The sequence below is a fragment of the Dromiciops gliroides genome, chromosome 1, assembly GCF_019393635.1.
Source record: "Dromiciops gliroides isolate mDroGli1 chromosome 1, mDroGli1.pri, whole genome shotgun sequence".
NCBI lineage: Eukaryota > Metazoa > Chordata > Mammalia > Microbiotheria > Microbiotheriidae > Dromiciops > Dromiciops gliroides.
The window spans coordinates 552,175,194-552,195,790 of NC_057861.1; the positions used below are offsets into that span (position 1 = coordinate 552,175,194).

The window sequence follows — 20,597 nt, forward strand, 5'->3', positions numbered from 1 at the left end:
TATGACTTCTTTCTTGATGTCTGACTTTATAATAAAGGGTAGGAGTAAGGCAGGACTTTACAAAAGAGATTATATTTCTTTTTCTGTTAACTTTTTTTGGCAGTAAGGGTTAAGTGACTTGCCCAGGGTCACACAGCTAGTGTCAAGTGTCTGAGGCTGGATTTGAACTCAGGTCCTCCTGAATCCAGGGCCAGTGCTTTATTCACTGCACCACCTAGCTACCCCCTGTTAATTTTCTTTGCCTTCTCAAACACAATGGTTAAATCAACCCTTCAGTGTAGCTTTTGCCCCAGCTGTTCATCAGTTTCTTCTTCTCACCCACCTCCTACTGCTACTAGCCACCACATTCTACAGAACTTAGCATCTGACTTTGTAGAATTACCTAAATTCATCCTGAGCATGGCCAGCTGAGGAATACTTTGGAGTTCATTCATTGTCATGTAAAAGACTCGATATAGGGGCAGCTAGGTGGCGCAGTGGATAGAGCACCGGCCCTGGAGTCAGGAGTACCTGAGTTCAAATCCGGCCTCAGACAATACTTACTAGCTGTGTGACCCTGGGCAAGTCACTTAACCCCAATTGCCTCACTAAAAAAAAAAAAGAAAAAAAAAAGACTCGATATGCCAAAGATGATTTATTTGTTTTAATGTGTTGGGTAGTAAGAAACTGGCTAAGTCTATTAATTTGAACTTTCTCATCCAGAGTTGAGAATACTTGCCTTGCAGTTGGATTTGACATATCACTTGAACTCTAACTTGGTCCCCCTACCCCTCATCCCTTTTCCCCTCATTGTTAGGATAAAAATGTCAATAGACTCAGCCAGGCTCTAGTATAATAGAAGAACGGCCCAATTTTTTAAAGGGAAGGGAAGGGAATGAGCATTAGTTAAATGCCTACTGTGTGCCCCAGGCACTGTGCTAAGCACTTTAGAAATATTATCTCTTTTGACTGAAATGCAAATGATTCCGTGTATATGCAGCCCTAGTCTGTCTTCTGAACACCAGTCCTAAATCATCAACTGGGAGAGTGGAGAGAGGAAAGAAATAAATATTTATGTAACACCTACTGTGTGCCAGACACTGGACTAAGCACTTTACAAATAGTGTCTCATTTGATACTCATAACTCTGGGAAATAGGTGCTATTATTATTATCCCCATTTTACATATGAGGAAACTGAGGCAGTAGAGGTTAAGTGACTTGCCCAGGGTCACACAGCTAGAAAGTATTTGAGGCTAGACTTGAATTCAGGTCTTCCTGACTCCAATGCTCTATCCACCATGCCACCGGGCTGCCCCAAGTGCCATTTTGACTGTCATATAGACATTTCAAACTGTATATCCCATGAGCATCTAAAACCCCACATCTGACCCTTGAAGAATCACATGATATAACTTTGTACTTACTCCAAGGGCTAAGAAAAGGAATTGACTTGTTTTGGGGAAAATTAGGATGGCCCTCAAACCTTTCAAGGGCTGAGGTGACAGTGACTACAGTAATAGGGGTCTGAGAAGAGAAGATTTGGTGCTGTGACTATTCCTTATGTCCATTTTTCATTTTGTTTATCTGCCTTTTCCTTTTCCCTCCTATTCTCCCTCCCTCATAGAATGTATTAAAGAAGAGAGACCAAGTCCAAGGAGAATATGAAGCAAAATTGGAAGCTGTTGCTTTGAAAAAGGAAGAGCGTCCTAAGGTAAGTCTGACCTGTGCAGAAAGAGCATGTGGCCCCTAAGGGAGAAAACAACTTTATTTTTCCAAACCCTGTGATCTTTGGTTGCAATATGGAAATCCTTCTTCACCTACAGATGCTGCCTGGAAATGCCAAGAGGCTTAGTCACAGCTGGGCTTAGCCTCTAAATGCTCCTGGTTGGTTTGGGGGTTTTCCCCCTTCCTGACGCTTTCAGAGTCTAACTCTCAACTCTTCAGCCCTAGTTTTGGCAGGTCTGTCCTATGGGTTCTTTTAACTGGGTTCTAGTCACTGCAGTGAGCAAGGCTATATGTATTACGCAGAGAGGAAGACAAGTCCAGCTGAATACTTGGTCAAGAAAAACTCTCTTGCACATTTTGTTTGGTAGCAGTGTTTGCAGGAGGATGCTTTGCCTTAAAAAAACAAAAAACAAAAAACAAAACTAAAAAAAAACACAGACAGCTGAGCGGGTGACAGAAACCATCACCAAAACATTGGCTCCTGTGCCTCTTTTCTCACAGTGACTGTTCTCTAGTGAGTGACATACCAGGAGAGGAACTAGTCCTGGGGTTCTCTAAATGCATGACTTTACACTTGCAATAGGGATTTCTCATTCTTTAATCATCACACAAACCATTATAAGGTAAGGCAAATTGACAGATATAAAGTGAACCAGAGTATCCTGGGATTTAAGTGCCTTGATAATGATGATTGAGCACCCCCTGGTGTTGAATTTTTGCACCACAGTTCTTTTGTCATTCACACCAGGTTTAAGCAGGGTTGTGCATGATTTAATCAGTGGAATGACAAATTCCATTGCATATACCGGGCTATATATACTAGGAATCATTTGTGGAACGACAGTGGGTGAGGAAATATGTTCATTTTGAGGCAGGGGTTCTCAGTCCTCAGCCAGGAAACTTAAAAAGAATGGATCATTATTTCTTTCTTTTTCTTTCTTTTTTTTTTTTAGTGGGGCAATTGGGGTTAAGTGACTTGCCCAGGGTCACACAGCTAGTAAGTGTTAAGTGTCTGAGGCCGGATTTGAACTCAGGTCCTCTTGACTTCAGGGCCGGTGCTCTATCCACTGCACCACCTAGCTGCCCCTGGATCATTATTTCAATATGATTGGCTTCTTTAGTAATCTTATGTATTTAATTTTATGAATTTTAAAACATCCTGAGAGGTGGTTGATAGGTCCACGACACAAAAAAAGGTTAAGACCCCCTGCTTTAAGGCATCAGCTGTGAGGTTCCAAGGGGAGAGTAGGATGATTGGGCTTCTCTGTGATGCTACCATGCAATACTTGATACCATCCAATAATTCTTGGCCAATCCTTCAAAAGTCTATCAATTAACATTGCCTCAGATTGTTTTTATAAGAAGAAATAAAGGATCAATAAAATCAATGTCAGTCAAAATCCAAACCCGACTCTTTTTATGACATGGGATGAGATGTCAGTAAATAACCTTGTTTTGAGTCTGAGGATCACCTAACTTAAAGATCCAGCAGAGCCTTATTCTTCAGAGAGAGCAGAACACGATTCCTGGAACCTCAAGAGTGGCTTCCTGCTTCTTAGATTTTTTTTTTCTTTTCTTTTTTCTTTTTCTTTCTTTCTTTTTTTTTTTCCTGCTTCTTAGAAAGCCGGTTTAAGTGTCTTGAAAACCCTCAGTTGGCTTCTCTGCAGACTTTGTTCTAAGGGTCGGTTATCAAATGGAACATTAAAAGCTAAACATGGGCAGCTAGGTGGCGCAGTGGATAAAGCACAGGCCCTGGATTCAGGAGGACCTGAGTTCAAATGTGGCCTCAGACCCTTGACACTTACTAGCTATGTGACCCTGGGCAAGTCACTTAACCCCAGTTGCCATACACACACACACACACACACACACACACACACACACACACACACACACACACACACACACACACACACCCCTAAACAGCACTCTTGCTTAAAAATAAAACCCTAAAATCAGAATTCTCTACCTTTGTCTGTTGTAATCAGTCACCCGACATTTATTAAGGCTCTGCTACATATCAGACACTGTGCTAACTGCTGAGGATACAAAGACAAAAGTGAAATGGTGAAAAGTCCCTTCCCTTGAGGAGTTCCTAGGGAGATGACATGTAAACATATCAGCATAATACAGAATTGAGGCAAAATAAATACTAGGTAGTTTGGGGAAGGAAGTCACTCACATCAGGGGAGTTCAGAAAAGGCTCCATGCAGAAGATGGTGGTTGGGCTGAGTCTGGAGGGAAAACAGGCATTCTAAGTAGCAGGGGTGAAGAGGCTGCATTTCAGGAAGAGGGCACAGCCAGTGCAAAGGACAGGGATGGCAGACCGTGTCATGTAGGTAAAGAATAGGAAGTGGTTTAGTATGCCTAAGCCGTGAAATTCATTGAGGGAAGAAATGTGCAAGAGGACTGAGAAGGTCTTCTTTTTTTTTTGCGGGGCAGTGGGGGTTAAGTGACTTGAACTAAGGTACTCCTGAATCCAGGGCTGGTGCTTTATCCACTGAGCCACCTAGCCGCTCCCAAGAAGGCCTTCTTGCTTGTGAAGGGCCTTAAATGACAGACAGACAAACATTTCTATTTGTTCTGATTGGGAAAAAACTGGAGTTTTATTTTATTATTAAAAAGTAGCAGAGGGTGGTGCAGTGGATAAAGCACCAGCTGTGGATTCAGGAAGACCTGAGTTTAAATCCTGTCTCAGACACTTGACACTTACTAGCTGTGTGACCCTGGGCAAGTCACTTAACCTCTGTTTGCCTCAGTTTCCTCATCTATAAAATGGGGGTGATAATAATATTACCTACCTCCCAGGGTTGTTATGAGGATCAAATGAGATACTGTTTGTAAAGTGCTTAGCACAGTGTCTGGCACATCATAGGAACAATATAAATATTTATTCCTTCCCTCTGTCCACCCTCCCAGTTGGTGATATGGCTCTGATGTTCAGGAAAAAGACTAGGGCTGGATATACAGATCTGAGAATCATCTGTATTTCAGCCATTTTTTAGTCATGTCCAATTCTTGGTGACCCCATTTGGGGTCTTCTTGGCAAAGACACTGGAGTGGTTTGCCATTTCCTTCTCCAGTTCATTTGACAGATGAGGAAACTGAGACAGTGTTAAGTGACTTGTCCAGGGTCACATAGCTAGTAAAGTGTCTGAGGCCAGATTTGAACTCAGGAAGACGAGCCTTCCTGGCTCCAGGTCCAGCACTCTATGCACACCACCTATCTGCCCCTGAATCATCTGTATAGACATGATAATTGAATCTGTGGGAGCTCTTGAGGTCACTAAGTGAGAAACTACAGAGAGATAAGATAAGAGAAACAGGACAGAGCCCTGGGGGACAGCCACAGTTAATGTGTGTGATTTGGTTGATAATCTAGCAAAACAGACTGAGAAGGATTTATCCAATACACAGGAAAAGAATCAGGAGAGAAGAGTGTGACAAAAATTCATAAGAGAGAGTCCTGGAGGAGAGCGTGGGAGACAGTGTGTCAAGGGCTGCTGAGAGGTCAAGAAGGATGAGGATTGAGATGAGGCCATTAGATATGGCCATACAGGGATCACTGGTAACTTTGGATAGAGAAATTTCAGTTGAGTGATGAATTCAGCCAGATTGTCAGGGTTTTAGAAGAGATTCAGAGCAGCAGAAGTGGAGACACCAAGAAGAGACAGCTTTTTTGAAGAATTTGGCAGAGAAATGGGGGAGAGGTGTTAGTGGGGCTGGTAGGATATAATGGAAGATTTTTTTAGGTTTTTTGTTTTTTAATTTTAATTTTTTTTAATGGTAAAGAAATTTGAGCCTGTTTATAGATAACAGGTAAGAAATAAATAGAAAAAGATTTAAGATTAGGGAGAAATGGAAGATGAAAGGAGATGGCAACCAAAGGTGTGTGTTGAGGTAGCCTTGGAGAAAAGGCCCCCCCTTTTCATTCATAGGTGAGAAAACTGAGGCAAATAAAGATTAAGTAACTTGTTCAAGGTCACACAGCTAGTTAGTGAAGTCAGATTTGAAATCAAGTCTTCCTGATTCCAGGCCTGGTACCCCATCTACTGCGCCACCTAGTGGTAGCAATACAAGTGTCTGTCATGTTTATAAAAACTTCACAAGATGTTACCACATCTTCTTCCTCCTCCCTTTAAACTCCTTTAAAATACTGTCTACCCTGATTCCCTCTGCTTCCTTTTTTTTGTTTGTTTTTTTAAACTCTCTTCTAAACCTTCTGCAATTTGGCTTCTGACCTAGACATTCCAAACTGCCATGCAGTGAAAAAAATTCCTCCCCATTGTGGTACCTAGGGCAACTGAGAGATTTTAGGCTTTAGTGTTCATTTGTCTTTCCCATTGAAGGGTCAGCCAAATTCTTAGTGACGAACTGAGAGATTTTAGGCTTTAGTGTTCATTTGCTTTTCCCATTAAAGGGTCAACATTTCGAAGTACAAAAAGGCAAGACATTTATTTCAGTCAGGTTATAAGTGAGATTGTTGCGGGGAAGGGAATAAGATTTCTATGAGGAAATGGGCTTGGACTTCATCAGGGGAATGCTGGTTAAATATAGGGGAGCTTCTTGAGGTTAGAGGTTGGAGGGCACTAACAGTTCATAGAGGGAACATAGGGGCTTCTCATTCTGAAACCAGAGGCAGAAGGATGGAGCAGGTGACCTAAATGATCTTCTGGTGCTTATTCCAGCAAATTAATCTTTATGGCTCTTCTAGTAGAGATTTCTTGAAAAGTTAGGGCTCATTTTGGTTGAAAATGAAGATACAAGCAGTGTCAAAGCTACCGAGTTTTTCCTGAGACTGGAAAAAAAAACCAAAATCCTCAGCTGCCATGCAGATGCCCCTGTGTGGAAATGAGCATCTGCCTCATTTTCCTGTTGTCCAGAATTCACCTTGTGCAGTGGGGACTAGTCTGTCAACTTCTGTGGATGGGAACCACTTTCAATACAAAGTATGCTCATGAGCCTCTTGTAATGCATGCAAAGTATTCTTATTGTCATCTTAAACCATAGGGATGTAAAACACTTTAAAAAAATCCACATCTGGGGGCGGCTAGGTGGCGCAGTGGATAGAGCACTGGCCCTGGAGTCAGGAGGACCTGAGTTCAAATCCGGCCTCAGACACTTAACACTTACTAGCTGTGTGACCCTGGGCAAGTCACTTAACCCCAATTGCCTCACTAAAAACAAACAAAACAAAAAATCCACATCTGATTGAAATCATTTCTCTTCAGGCTAGTAGGCATTGCTTAGCTAGTTTTCCTAGCTTGAATTATCTGATGAGATGAAGGAAATTGTAAGTCAAATGAAGGTCAGACACCTCTTAATTTCTTCTGCACATTCTTTAATATTGAGGTTAACCCAAATGTTTGAGACTTGTAGTAAACTTTTCCTGAACAAAGGTTATTCTGAACGTCCCCTTTCACTCTTGTGGACACCTTGGCGGAGAAAGGGGATGAAAAAGCAAAATGAAATTGACGTTAAAAATTGTTTTTACATGTAATTTGGGAAAAAATAAAATTCGAAATTCTGAAAGAACCAAAACCAAACAAAACCAAAAAGAAGAGAAAAATCAGGAATACCACAAGAAAATTTCTTTCAGATAATGGAAATGAGCATTGGTCAGATTAGGTTTGCAGCCCAGAAGAGGCTTTCTGGGTTACAAGGGAGGGAGCATTCTCAGATATTTTAAGTGCTCAGATGAGCAAGAGACATTTGATTAGTTTTTCTTAGCCCCTGAGGTAGGACTAAGATCAAATGGGTAGGAGTTAGGTAAAGGTGGATTTCAGAGGTAAACCTACACGAAGCAGAGGGGCTCTTAACCAAGGGTTAATGGATAGATTTTAGGGGATCCCAAACCTGAATGGGGGAAAAGCGTTGTTTTTATTTTCACTAACCTTTGTCTGACATTTGGCATTTCCCTTATGAATTTATAAAACTATTATTCTGAGAAAGGAGCCATAGGCTTCACCAGACTGCCAAAGGATTTCTTGATCCAGAAAGAGCTAAGAACCCCTGAAGTAAAGAAAGACTTTCTAATAAAAATAACAAAAATAGGACAGCTGCTTTAGTGAAATAGTGAACACCCCATCCCTGGGGAGGCCGGATGTCCACTAATTTATTGAATATGTTGTAGAGGGGAAATTTGGTCACATACAAATTGAGATAGATGACTTCTGAGGAACCTTCAAGTTCTAAGATGCTGTAATATAAAGGGAAATACATTAGAGCAACAGATCCCTCCTCCACTACTGGTGATGAGAACTTGGCCTGCTGATAGTAACTGGTCATTAAGAAATATCATCAGGAGGCAGGTAGGTGGTGCAGTGCATAAAGCACTGGCCCGGGATTCAGGAGGACCTGGGTTCAAATCCTGCACCCAGGCACTTGACACTTAGTAGCTGTGTGACCCTGGGCAAGTCACTTAACCCTTATTTCCCTGGAAAAAAAACAAAAACAAAACAAACAAAAAACTTTCATCAAAGATTAGCTTGTATTTTCATCAAACTCAGGGATGAAAAGTAAAATACATAAGAAAAAAACCCAACATGCCTTGAAATCCCCAGACTAAGGAGAGAAGGAAATCCACAAAATGAGCAAGAGTTCAATTAGTTACTTCTGTGCAAAGCTGTATACTAAGTGCTACAAATCTTTGGAAGGTTTGAAGAGACCAAAATGGGTGGGGTTCCTTAGGTATGGCACATGGAGCCAGATTTTTAATTTTGAGCAGAGTTTGGGAAATGTAGTCTGTTCAGAGGCAAAAGAGAAGGGGCCCGGGGCAGCTAGGTAGCACAGTGGATAAAGCATCTGCCCTGGATTCAGGAGGACCTGGGTTCAAATCCAGCCTCAGACACTTGACACCAGCTTTGTGATCCTGGGCAAGTCACTTAACCCTAATTGCCCTCCCCCCCAAAAAAGAGAGAGAATGGTCCCAAGTGGAAGAAAGGGGGTGATCAGGTTACAGACTTAGAAGTGGAAAAATGCCTGTGCTTTATGCTAAAAGTGATGACCATGTTTTTGTTGAGTTATGGAACAAGGGTGACAAGATTGGCTCAATGGAAGCCTTGTGAAGGGATGGGGAATAGGGGGAAAGGAGGTTGGAAGCATGACACAAGAATTTGATTAATGTCTGACACTTCCTAACTCTTGAGGTATTCTAATCCCAAGGAACTCATAGTTCTCTTGTCTGTTTTGTGATCTCAGTATAAGAATGCTTAAATGACCATCGAGTGTAGTCAGAGGACCAGAGAAGACATTCTTTCTGTGCTGATGACATTGGAGATTCTGCGCTCTTTCCTTGGGTTCAGCAAGGCTGGCATGATGTGATGGGCATCTCCAGGGGGAATAGTGGTTTTGAGGCTTTTCTTTTATTTCCATTTATCCCATTGAGGAGAGCAGGAAAGGCAACTGGGACAGTAGAGTTATTTTGTGCTAGGAAGAGCAGTGCTTTGCATATTTCAGAGCTGAGTTTTCTACTTTGCAAAAGCTAATGCTTTTTTCCCCATCTCTCATCAATATCATGGCAGACCTGCTCAAATGACAGGGCCAGATTCAGTCTGTGTATCTAACACTTCTCAGCCCTTCAGGGCTTCTGGAAAGAGTATGAGGTATGTTAGAGTTGAAGACAATTGGATATGAATTGATTCAGTCCTCCTCCTTCGGACATAATTCCTTTGCTTGGGGGGCAGTCAGTGTTAATGCTCTTTTTCCTTTGGATGGATGCTGGGACAGTGATTGGGTTCTTCAAAATGCTAACTTCATTATGATGGGCTTTTAAGCAAAACCTCTTTTGTTTGTTTGAACCAAATCTGTGGTTTTATTGTCATAGTAAGCTTCCAGTGAGGGTCTCCCTCTGCTAATGAAAAGCAGAATAGAAAGTTGCCCGAGGGAGGGACTAACTGACTCCCCAGGGTCACACACTTTTGTTTTTACATTAACTAGATTTCTCCTATCCCACCTCCCTAGAAATCCTTCACTTATAACAACAAAACATTTTCCCCCATTTATTTAGAATTTTATTTTTTCCCCCAAATTACATGTAAAAACAATTTTTAACGTGGATTTTTAAAACTTTGTGTTCCAAATTCTCTTCCTTCCTCCCTCCCCACCCTCCCTTAACAATGCAAGCAATTCAATACAAGTTATACATGTGTAGTCATGCAAAACATTTCTACATTAGTCAGACAACAACAAAATTTTTAAAAAATTAGCAAAATCAGTGAGCACATTAAAAAAACCTTGATGTTATAGGCAATGTTTCCAATCTGACTTCTGCAAAGCGGAGATAGAGGTGGTGGGGAGGGGGTAGTATCTTTTTATATCTCTTCTCTGGGGCTAAGAGCAGTAATTTATTGGTAGGCCTTCCCATCTCCCCTTTTCTTCTTTTAGACTACACTCCATATCACTGCTAAATACATAAACATCCCATATGCATAGATGTCATTCCTATGCTTGCAAAATCTTCAATACTTCTCTTTTTTTTTTTTAACACTTACTAGCCATGTGACACTGGACAAGTCACTTAACCCTCATTGCCCTGCAAAAAAAAGAGATTGACTGGCTTGCCCACGGTCATTTAGCTACTGTTAGAACTAGGTAAGATTGGGACCCTGGCTCATTGACCCTCCTGACTCAATGTCTAACACTTTATCTGCTTTTTATTGTGAACTTAATCATCTACAAACATTTCATTTCATAAAGAAGTATAAGAAGTAGATTGTATTTCAAAAAACAAAAGACCTGTGAGCTTTGGTTTAATCTCCTATCTTGACTATGCAGTGAGTAAAACTATATGTGGTTGCCCTATTTCTGTTCCAAGTGTAGGGAAAATTAACTGGGGTTTATCATATATTTGTTACTTAGAAATTAGAGACTACTGCACCAGTTTGGGGGCAGTAAGCATTTATTAAAGTATATTAAATATTAGTAAAGACAGCACACATGGCTCTGAAAGAAAAGTCTAGCTAGGAAATAGAAGAGAGAGAAGAGAGAAAATGGGGAACCTTAGAGGGCTGCGTCTGCTCTCACCAAGTTCCTGGGCCAAAGAGAGGGAGTGTCTGTGTAAGCTCGCTGAGGGCAGGAGCAGAGCCTGCCCATACACATTGTTCAAAGCTAATTGCTTGGGGCAGCTAGGTGGCGCAGTGGATAGAGCACCAGCCCTGAAGTCAGGAGGACCTGAGTTCAAATCTGGTCTCAGACACTTAATACTTACTAGCTGTGTGACCCTAGGCAAGTCACTTAACTCCAATTGCCTCACCAAAAAAACAAAAACCAAAAAAACAAAACAAAGCTAATTGGTTAGTCACTCAAATCTATTGGTTCACTGGATTTGAGGGTAGTTTGGCACAGTCATGCTGATGTCAGAGCCCAGAGAACAGGTCTTCTGGCAGGAACGAGGCTTTCAGGTAGGTGTGGTTTTGAGTGAAGTAGCTTCCTGATTCTGGGCTGACCTTAAGAAAGGCCAGGCCAGGTTCTCTCAGCAACCCCTATTATTAATAATTTTCTCACAACTACTATGTTGCTTCTGCATTCAATGACCTTACACAATTTGCTACCACTTCTACCTGTCCAGTCTTATTTCACTCTATGCCCCCATAGTCACTGGACTATTCTGCCCCCCAAATTAGGTTTGAGTTTTTCCAACTTCATGTCTTTGCTCAAATTGTTTCCTCTGCCTTAACCTGTGATTTCATTGATATTCAAAACTCTCTCTATCAATGCTCAGTGACCCATCCATGAGTCATATGTGTGTGTGTGTGTGTGTGTGTGTGTGTGTGTGTGTGTGAGAGATAGAGAGAGAGAGAGAGAGAGAGAGAGAGAGAGAGAGAGAGAGAGAAGGAACTGACTTAAGTCTTCCTGGGAAATATTTTACATAGTTACATATGTATAACCTATATTTTATTGCTTACCAGCTAAGGGAAGGGGGAAGGTAGGAAGAGAGGGAGGGATAGAATTTGAAACCCAATACTTTGTTCGTGCCCTTTTTTGTGGGGGGGGGGGCAGGGCAATGAGGGTTAAGTGACTTGCCCAGGGTCACACAGCTAGTAAGTGTCAAGTGTCTGAGGCCAGATTTGAACTCAGGTCCTCCTGAATCCAAGGCCAGTGCTTTATCCACTGTGCCACCTAGCTGCCCTGAAACCCAACACTTTTACGTCTTGCAGGGTTTGAGGAAGGCTCTGTAAGCACTTTGCCCTGCTGCCCTTCTGGGATCTGAGACACTTGCGCATAAGTCATACTGCAGCTATTTCCTAGCTGTGTGACCCTTTGGCAGATGGTTTGACTTCTGAGTTTCTGTATCCTGGAGTTAGTAATAGCAGCCATGAGGGTCAAATGAGATCATGTATGTAAAAAGCTTTGCAAAGCACAATATATACAGGTGAGCTATTATTACAGTTCTTAACAGCATCCTCCTCAGACACAATAGCTGGGTGACACCCCATGAGCTGCAGATTCCTCAGTGAGGGAGTTCTACATCTGTGATTCTATGATCTTCCTGAATGCCTCATCCCCTACTAGATGGTGGCAAAGCCTTAGATGTTCCCCCAATGACTGGCACACTGGGACCTAAGTAAATAATGAATAGTTACTAAAATGAGCTATTGACCACACAGGTCGTGGAGAATGTGGATTTGGTAGCTGGGAGCTTGGGAAATGCCAAATACTTTGATGGTCCTGAGGTATATTGGGGCAGGTGGGTCCATCCTCATCATCACAGCTAGCATTTATATAGTGCCCTATTATGTGCCAGGCACTGTGCTAAGCATTTTACAAATATTATCTCATTTTATCCTCATAACAACCCTGGGAAGTAGATCTTATTATTTTTGTTCACTTGTTTCAGGCATATCCTATTCTTCATGACCCCATTTAGAGTTTTCATGTCAAAGATACTGAAGTGGTTTTTCATTTCCTTCTCTAGCTCATTTTACAGATGAGGAAACTGAAGCAAACAAGGTTAAGTGACTTGCTCAGGGTCAGAGCTCTAGTCAGTGTTGGAAACCAGATTTGAATTTAGGTCTTCCTGACTCCAGGCCCAGTAGCTGCCTCCTTGGCTTACATGCATGTGTTTGAACTTCTGTGACCAGTAAAGTCCTGTGAAGTATTCACCTCAAAAACAAACACAGTCATTGAATGATTCTTTCCAGTTAGGTTAGAAGCAAATTCAGCAAAGTAAATAAGTTTGTCACATTCTAGGGATTTGATTCCCTTATAAGGAAATGAGTTCCAAAAAACTAGTGGGATAATTAATGTGAGGAATTTAAGTAAACTGCTATATTTTTACAGCTTTCTAACTAATCCTGGTTCTCTCTGGGGAGCTCCTGCCACAGAAACTCCTTCCACCAATTCAGATGAATGAATTAATAAAAAAGCATTTATTAAGCACTTACTGTGTACCACACATCATGTGAAGTCCTGAGATATAAATAGAAAAAGTGAGATGATCCCTGCTCTCAAAGAACACACACTTTAATTGGAGGAGATAGCACATCAAAGAGAAGAGATGAAGTGTGGTGGAAAGGCCAGGAAGTCCTTGCAGTAGCAGTAGCAGGACTGGTGGCAAATCCCAGGGGTCCTTATGCTGCATCCGTATGTCAGATTATATATGGTAAGGCCCATCTATGGCTATTCCATCTCACTGGGAAGAATAGGCTTGGTGCCTCTCAGTGAAGCTGTGTGAGTTGTCAGGCAGTCTGGGGAAGTTTTTGGGAGGGACAAGGAGGGAATAGCATCCCCGTTGGAGATATGCTTGAAGCTAGTGAGGAGAGGGCCAGATTTGGAATCAAAGACCTGCATTCAAGCTATTGGTTAAATGACTATGAACAAGCCACTTACTTAATCTCTTAATCACAAATCTGTAGCACATTGAAACCTGTTTCTTCCATCATGCAGATTAGGAAATGACTCACTTTTTTTCCTTTCCCTACTCCCTCCCCAGCCCCCCCCTCCCCCCCATACACACACACACACACACACACACACACACACATCCTTGTTGGACTTCATTTTTATTTCTTGATTATCACAGTTTTAGGAGGGTGGAGATCATTTTTTGTTTGACTAATATATAGAATAAAGCAAAATTAAATTGAGGCTTTGGTTCCGATGAGGGACTTGAAGAAGAGAGAATGACTAAAATGAATGCTCGTAGCACTTAGCCGTGAAATGAGAGCAGCTAGGTGGGTATCAGTGGATAGAGTACTAGGCTTGGAGTCTGAAAGACCCATCTTCCTGAGTTCAAATCTGGCCTCAGACACTTACTAGCTTTGTGATCCTCGACTAGTCATTTCACCCTGTTTGCCTCAGTTTCCTCATCTGTAAAATGAGCTGCAGAAGGAAATGGCAAACCACACCAGTGTCTTTACCAAGAAGAGTCACGAAGAGTTGGACACAACTGAAACACAACAGAGTAGTGAAATGACCCGACTCCCCACCCTCCTTCCATTTCCAAAATGGGTGCAAGAGCTCTACCGAGTAGATCCTAACTAAAAAACCCTTAATAAAAGGAACACATAGTAATTTTCAGTGACCCTAGAGTATTTCTTCCTGTTTTATTAACTTAAGGCATTTCTCCCCATGAATCATTTTATCTTGATTTGGGGAACTGGACTGTTTGGTTGAGAAAATGAGGTCATCCATTTAAAATTATTATTCCTCCCAGATTCTACTTTTTGAAAAATGTATCAGTAAGTGACTTAGCCAGTAGAAGTGTAGCATGGGGCAGCTAGGTGGCGTAGTGGATAAAGTATGGGCCCTGGACTCAGGAGGACCTGAGTTCAAATCGGGCCTCAGACACTTGACACTTACTAGCTGTGTGACCCTGGGCAAATCACTTAACCCTCATTGCCCTGCAAAAAACCCAAAAAACCCCAAAATAACAAAACAAAACAAAACAAAAAAGAAGTGTAGCATGGAATGAAGAAAAGGCTTAACTGCAATATCTGGATGCTTTTAGACAGCTGTGTATTCCTTTGACCCTATAAAAAATATATGAGCTGGGACAGCTAGGTGGCGCAGTGGATTAAAGCACTGGCCCTGGATTCAGGAGGACCTGAGTTCAAATCTAGCCTCAGACACTTGACACTTACTAACTGTGTGACCCTGGGCAAGTCACTTAACCCTCATTGCCCTGCAAAGAAAGAAAAAAAAGAAAGAAAAAGAAAGAAAATTATCTCCAATTTAGTGTGTGTGTGTGTGTGTGTGTGTGTGTGTGTGTGTGTGTATAAAATATCTGAGCCAAAGAACCTCAAGGACAAGAGAATATCACAAGTAGCCTGGTGTGTACTTGTGTGTGCGTGCATGTGCATGTGTGCATGGCCTTCTTGTCTCTCAAAATGCCTCTTTGATGCTCTTCCCCAAGGTACCAGCCGATGTTGAGAAGTGTCAGGATCGAGTGGAATGTTTCAATGCTGACCTCAAGGCCGACATGGAGAGGTGGCAAAACAACAAGAGGCAGGACTTTCGGCAGCTGCTCATGGGAATGGCTGACAAAAACATCCAATATTATGAGAAGGTAATTATCACACTGATCAGGATTGTTGCTCTAGAACAAGAGACCTCAGAGAGTCCATGGAGTTGGACTCTCATTTTAGAGATGAGGTAACTGAGCCAGAATATGGGCAGCCAGGTGGTACAGGAGATAGAGTGCCAGGCCTGGAGTTAGGAAAACCTGAGTTCAAATCCAGTCTCAGACATTTACTACCTCTGTGACCCCAGGCAAGTCACTTAGCCCTGTTTGCCTCAGTTTGTCTGTAAAAATGAGCTGGAGAAGGAAGCGGCAAACCACTCTAGTATCTCTGCTAAGAAAACCCCAAATGGGGTTAAGTAGAGTCATATATAATTGGAAAAAAAACAACTAAACAACAACAAACTGAGGCAGAGAGAGTTATGTATGAAGTGGGATTTGAATTTGGGTTTTCCTTACTTCAAGCCTCTGCCTACTACACCTTCAACTTCAACTTTAGTTCTTCTAATAAGCAAAGCCTTAATAGATACTCAGTCCCCTCAACCAGCTGAGGTGCTAGACTCCTCGTCTTACAAGGACCTTCAGTCATTTCAGTTATGCCTAACTCTTCATGACTCCATTTTGGGGGTTGTCTTGGCAAAGATACTGGAGTGGTTTTGCTGTTTCTTTCTCCAGCTTATTTTATAGATGAGGAAACTGAGGTAAACAGGGTGAAGTGACTTGCCCAGGGTAACACAGCTAGTAAATGTCTGAGATCAGATTTAAATTTGGGTATTCCTGACTCCAAGGCCAGATGTCTATCCTCTTCACAACCTATAAGCCAAATGAGGTCCTACATTATAATATTAATATTATTAATACTTTTGAGCTTTGTAAAACACATGATATCTATATCTATACCCATATTTATATTATGTATCTGTATTGTACATATCCTCTATTACATCCATATCTACCATTATATTATATTATATTAATTTATATATATAATATCTGTATTATATCTATAATCTCATTTGAGCTATAAAACAGCCCTTTGAGATAAGTACTACAAATATTCTCCCTTTTTTGCAGACTGAGGAACTGAGGTTAAAGACAAGTTAGGTGGCAGCTAGGTGGCGCAGTGGATAAAGCACCGGCCCTGGATTCAGGAGGACCTGAGTTTCAAATCTGGCCTCAAACACTTGCTAGCTGTGTGACCTTTGGCAAGTCACTTAACCCTCATTGCCTGTCTCCCTCCCCCCCCCCCCAAAGTTAGGTGACTTGCTCAGCAAGTAAAAGCTGGAGGCACAATTTGAATTCAGGGCTCTTGTGGCTCCAATCCTAGTGCATTTCCTATTGTATCATGCCTTACCTATGCATTCCTGCCCCCTCTTTATTCTCCTGTCATGACCTTGGAAGGGCCTGGGGATGCTGAGCAGAGGTAGCTAGCCTAAGCTTTGGGATTGGGGGCTGAGACCACCTGTTTTGCCCCATCACTCTTGTCTCCCTTGCCTGTGATGTTCAAAGGAGGAGAGAGGGTGTTAAAGTCAGCTCAGAGTCACAGGTCTGGCAGCAGCTAAGTAGTGCAATGGATGGACTACCACCAGCCCAGGAGTCAGGAAGGACCTGAGTTCAGATCTGGCATTAGACGCTTACTAGCTGTGTGAACCTGGGCAAATCACTTAACTCCAATTGCCTCCCCCCCCCCAAAAAAAAAATTTATAAAAGAGTCAGGCTGGAAACTTATAAATCACATGTGGGGCTTTTGGGTTGCTTTGAGGCATATGGTTTTCCACCTCTAAGCAGCGAGGTGGGTAGAATGTGCTGATGTACAATCAAGAACACCCAAGTTTAATCCTGCCTCCAAAACTTAGTAGCTTTGTAACCATGTGTGATAAGCCCTCTGTCTGGTTGGAGAAGGTAGAGACCTCCACTTGGTTGACTGTTTAAAGGTTAACACAACAAAACAAAGGCCCTCTAGCTGGGACTAGGCTGCGATATACTTGGTTGGAGATTGTAGATTGAGAGCTTGAAGGGCCCTGATAAGCCACTGAGCCCAACCTCTTCACATTTTGCGGATTTGAAAACTGTAGTCCAGAGAAGTTAGTAGATCTGCTTGAAAAGAAATAGGGATAACCAGTAATGAGATCCCTACCTCTAGTAGAGCTTAACCACGCCAGAAGGTGTGAAATGTGCAAGGTTTATAAAGAGCCATGAGCAACAGATGACTGGCAGATTTGAAATTAAATCGCCAAACTTAAGAAAGGCTCCCTCTAACACACTGAACAAAGACTGAGCCTTCTGGAAATATTACAACTTGAGATATGGGCACATTCCAGACCTCAAAGACTAGTTAGTTGAGGCTACTATGACTGCTGGTGTTTCTGCCAGTCAGTCAACAAGCATTTATTAAGTTCCTACTATGTGCTAGACACTGGAATGCAAAGTATTGATATATAAAATTTAAGGTTAATGCTAAAATTTAATTGGACAAGAAATGGTGCTTAGTCCTAAGTAAGGTTTGTTTTACTGAGGCAGATTAGAACTTTAAAAACACAGAAGTAGAGGTTATGTTTGCTCCCTATTTTTTCTTTTTTCCAAAGTATATTTTTAGGGGGGTGAAAAATGGACCTTTTATATTTTTAAAATTTCTTTAAATCATAAAAGTATTTTATTATTTTCTAGTTACATGTAAAGATACTTTTAAACATTTGTTTTCATAAGATTTTTAGTTCCAAATTGTTCTCCCTCCCCCTTCCAAGACAGCAAGCAATCGATATAGGTTATATATGTCCAATCACATTAAATATATTTCTGCATTAGTCATGTTGTGAAAGAAGAATCAGAACAAAAGGGGAAAACCTCAAAAAAGAAAAAAAAAACAAAAGTAGAAACATTATGACTCAATATACATTCAGAATCCAGTTCTTTTTTCTGGATGTGGAGAATATTTTCTATCATGAGTTCTTTGGAATTGTCTTGGATCACTGCATTGCTGAGAAGAGCTAAGTCTATCACAGTTGATCATTATACAATGTTGCTGTTACTATGTACAATGTTCTCCTGGTTCTATTCACTTCACTCAGCATTGGGTCCACTTAAGTCTTTCCAGGTTTTTCTGAAATCTGCCTGCTCATCATTTCTTTTATTTTTAATTATAAAAATATTTTATTATTTTCCAGTTACATGTAGAGATAGTTTTCTACATTTATTTTTATAAAATTTCTAGTTTCACATTTTTCTCCCTCCTTCCCCACCCTCCCCAAGACAGCAAGTAATCTGATATAGGTTATATATGTACAATCACATTAAACTTATTTCTGCATTATTCATGTTATAAAAGAAGAATCAGAGCAAAAAGGAAAAACCTCAAAAAAGAAAAACAGCAGCACCAAAACCAAAAGAAATAGTATGGTTCAATCTGCATCCATATTCCACAGTTCTTTTTTTTTTTCTGGATTTGGAGCTGATCATCGTTTCTTACAGCACAATAGTATTCCATCACATTCACATACCACAACTTGTTCAGCCATTCCCCAATTGATGGGCATTCCCTTGATTTCCAATTCTTTGCCACCACAAAGAGAACTGCTATAACTATTTTTGTACATGTGAGTCCCTCTTCTATGATCTCTTTGGGATACAGACCTAGTAGTGGCATTACTGGGTCAAAGTGTATGCACAGTCCCATAGCCCTTTGGACATAGCTCCGAATTGCTCTCCAGAATGATTGGATCAGTTCCTGATGTATATTTTAAAGTAATTTTTAAACACAGAACATAAAACACAGAACATTGGACTTTGAGTCAGGAAAGCCTGAGTTTTAATCTCCTCTTAGACACTTAATAGCTCTGTGATCCTTGGCAAGTTGCTTGAACTCAGTCTGACTTCAACTTCTTCATCTGTAAAATGAAGATAGGAATAGCACCCACCTCCCATTGTTATTGAGAGGATAAAACTGAGATCATGTTGTAAAGTTCTTTGCAAATCTTTAAATGCTCTAGAAATGTGCATGATGACAGTTATAATCAGCATTTCTATGACATTTATTATAATATTATATTTTATATGATGCTTTACAGCTTTAAAAACAGCTTCATATACATTACCTCATTTGGTCTCCACAACAGCCCTGGTGGTTTGGGTAAGACAATTATTTATTATGACCCTCATTTTACTGATGAGGGCACCGAGGCATAAAGTTAAATGACTTACTTGGGGTCACACAGCTCATTTATTGTCACAGCAGAGAATAGAACCCAGGTTTTCTGACTCCACAGACTTTCTAATAGACTTTGTTGCTTCACGTTAAGCAGGTAGGGAGTCAGAAAGATCTGAGTTCGAATGTGCCCTCAGACATTTATTAGTGACTTTGGACAAGTCACTGAACCTCTGTCTGCCTCAGTTTCCTCGTCAGTAAAATGGAGGTAATAATAGCGCCTACCTCCTGGCGCTGTTGAGAGGATCAAATGGAATAATAAGTGTAAAACACATTTCAAATCTTAAAGCACTATTATTATCATTATTAACTGTGCTGCTATTTCAGTCTCCTGATTAGTGTTTGTTTTTACTGGGCCATGGGGCAGCTAGGTGGTACAGTGAATGGAACACTGGCCCTGGATTCAGGAGGACCTGAGTTCAAGTCCGGCCTCAGACACTTGATACTTATGAGCTGTGTGACCCTGGGCAAGTCACTTAACCCCAATTGCCTCACCAAAAAAAAAGAAAAGAAAAAAAAAGCTTTCTGATTGCGGGTCTTGCCCAGGGAAGTCAGTGTGTCTTTACTGGGCCACTTCTTATAACTTTTAAAAAAATGTTTTGTAGTTCAAAAGAGATAATATGGTGTAGTGGGTAAAGAACTAGCCTCAAAGCCCAGAAGACCTGGTTTTGAGACCTGTCTCTGCCACATTTCTCTCGGCACTCTAGGTGATTTGTTAAAACTTGTAAGCTGGGAGCAGCTAGGTGGTGCAGTGGATAAAGCAGCAGCCCTGGATTCAGGAGGACCTGAGTTCAAATCCAGCCTCAGACACTTGACACTTACCAGCTGTGTGACCCTGGGCAAGTCATTTAACTCTCATTGACCTGTCCCTCCCCCCCAAAAAGAAGGTGCTGACCTGCATTTGTAGAGAGTTTCCTCACTGAGGAAATGTACCAGTACATTCACACATCTAGCCCCTAGTTCCATCCCTGCACTGCAGTTTAATGTGCACATGAACAGTTGTTTGTAAGCTGTCCTGGGCCTATGTACAGTGGATGAGGTGACAGGTGGCAGTGAGTGCCCTGGTAGGGCAGGTAGAGAGGAGCTTTGCAAACCTCTCCTATCTTCTCTTCTACCCCCCAGTTTCATTATGTCAGGACTTCTGCGCAGCACTCTTTCTGCCTCTTGATGTCAAGCCTCCAAAACTTGCTGAAGGCTGCAGAGGATTGATCTCCTATTAGCTCCCCTTGCC

General features: G+C 41.5%; 1 protein-coding gene across 1 annotated transcript in view; it reads left to right on the forward strand.

The window, feature by feature from the left end:
• SNX30 (sorting nexin family member 30) overlaps positions 1 to 20,597 on the forward strand; it is a 194,781-nt gene that overhangs the window by 162,565 nt on the left and 11,619 nt on the right. The window contains exons 7-8 of the mRNA XM_043973479.1: positions 1,606 to 1,692; positions 15,061 to 15,213. Coding sequence (XP_043829414.1) covers positions 1,606 to 1,692; positions 15,061 to 15,213 — 240 coding nt within the window. The remainder of the gene's footprint in view (positions 1 to 1,605; positions 1,693 to 15,060; positions 15,214 to 20,597) is intronic.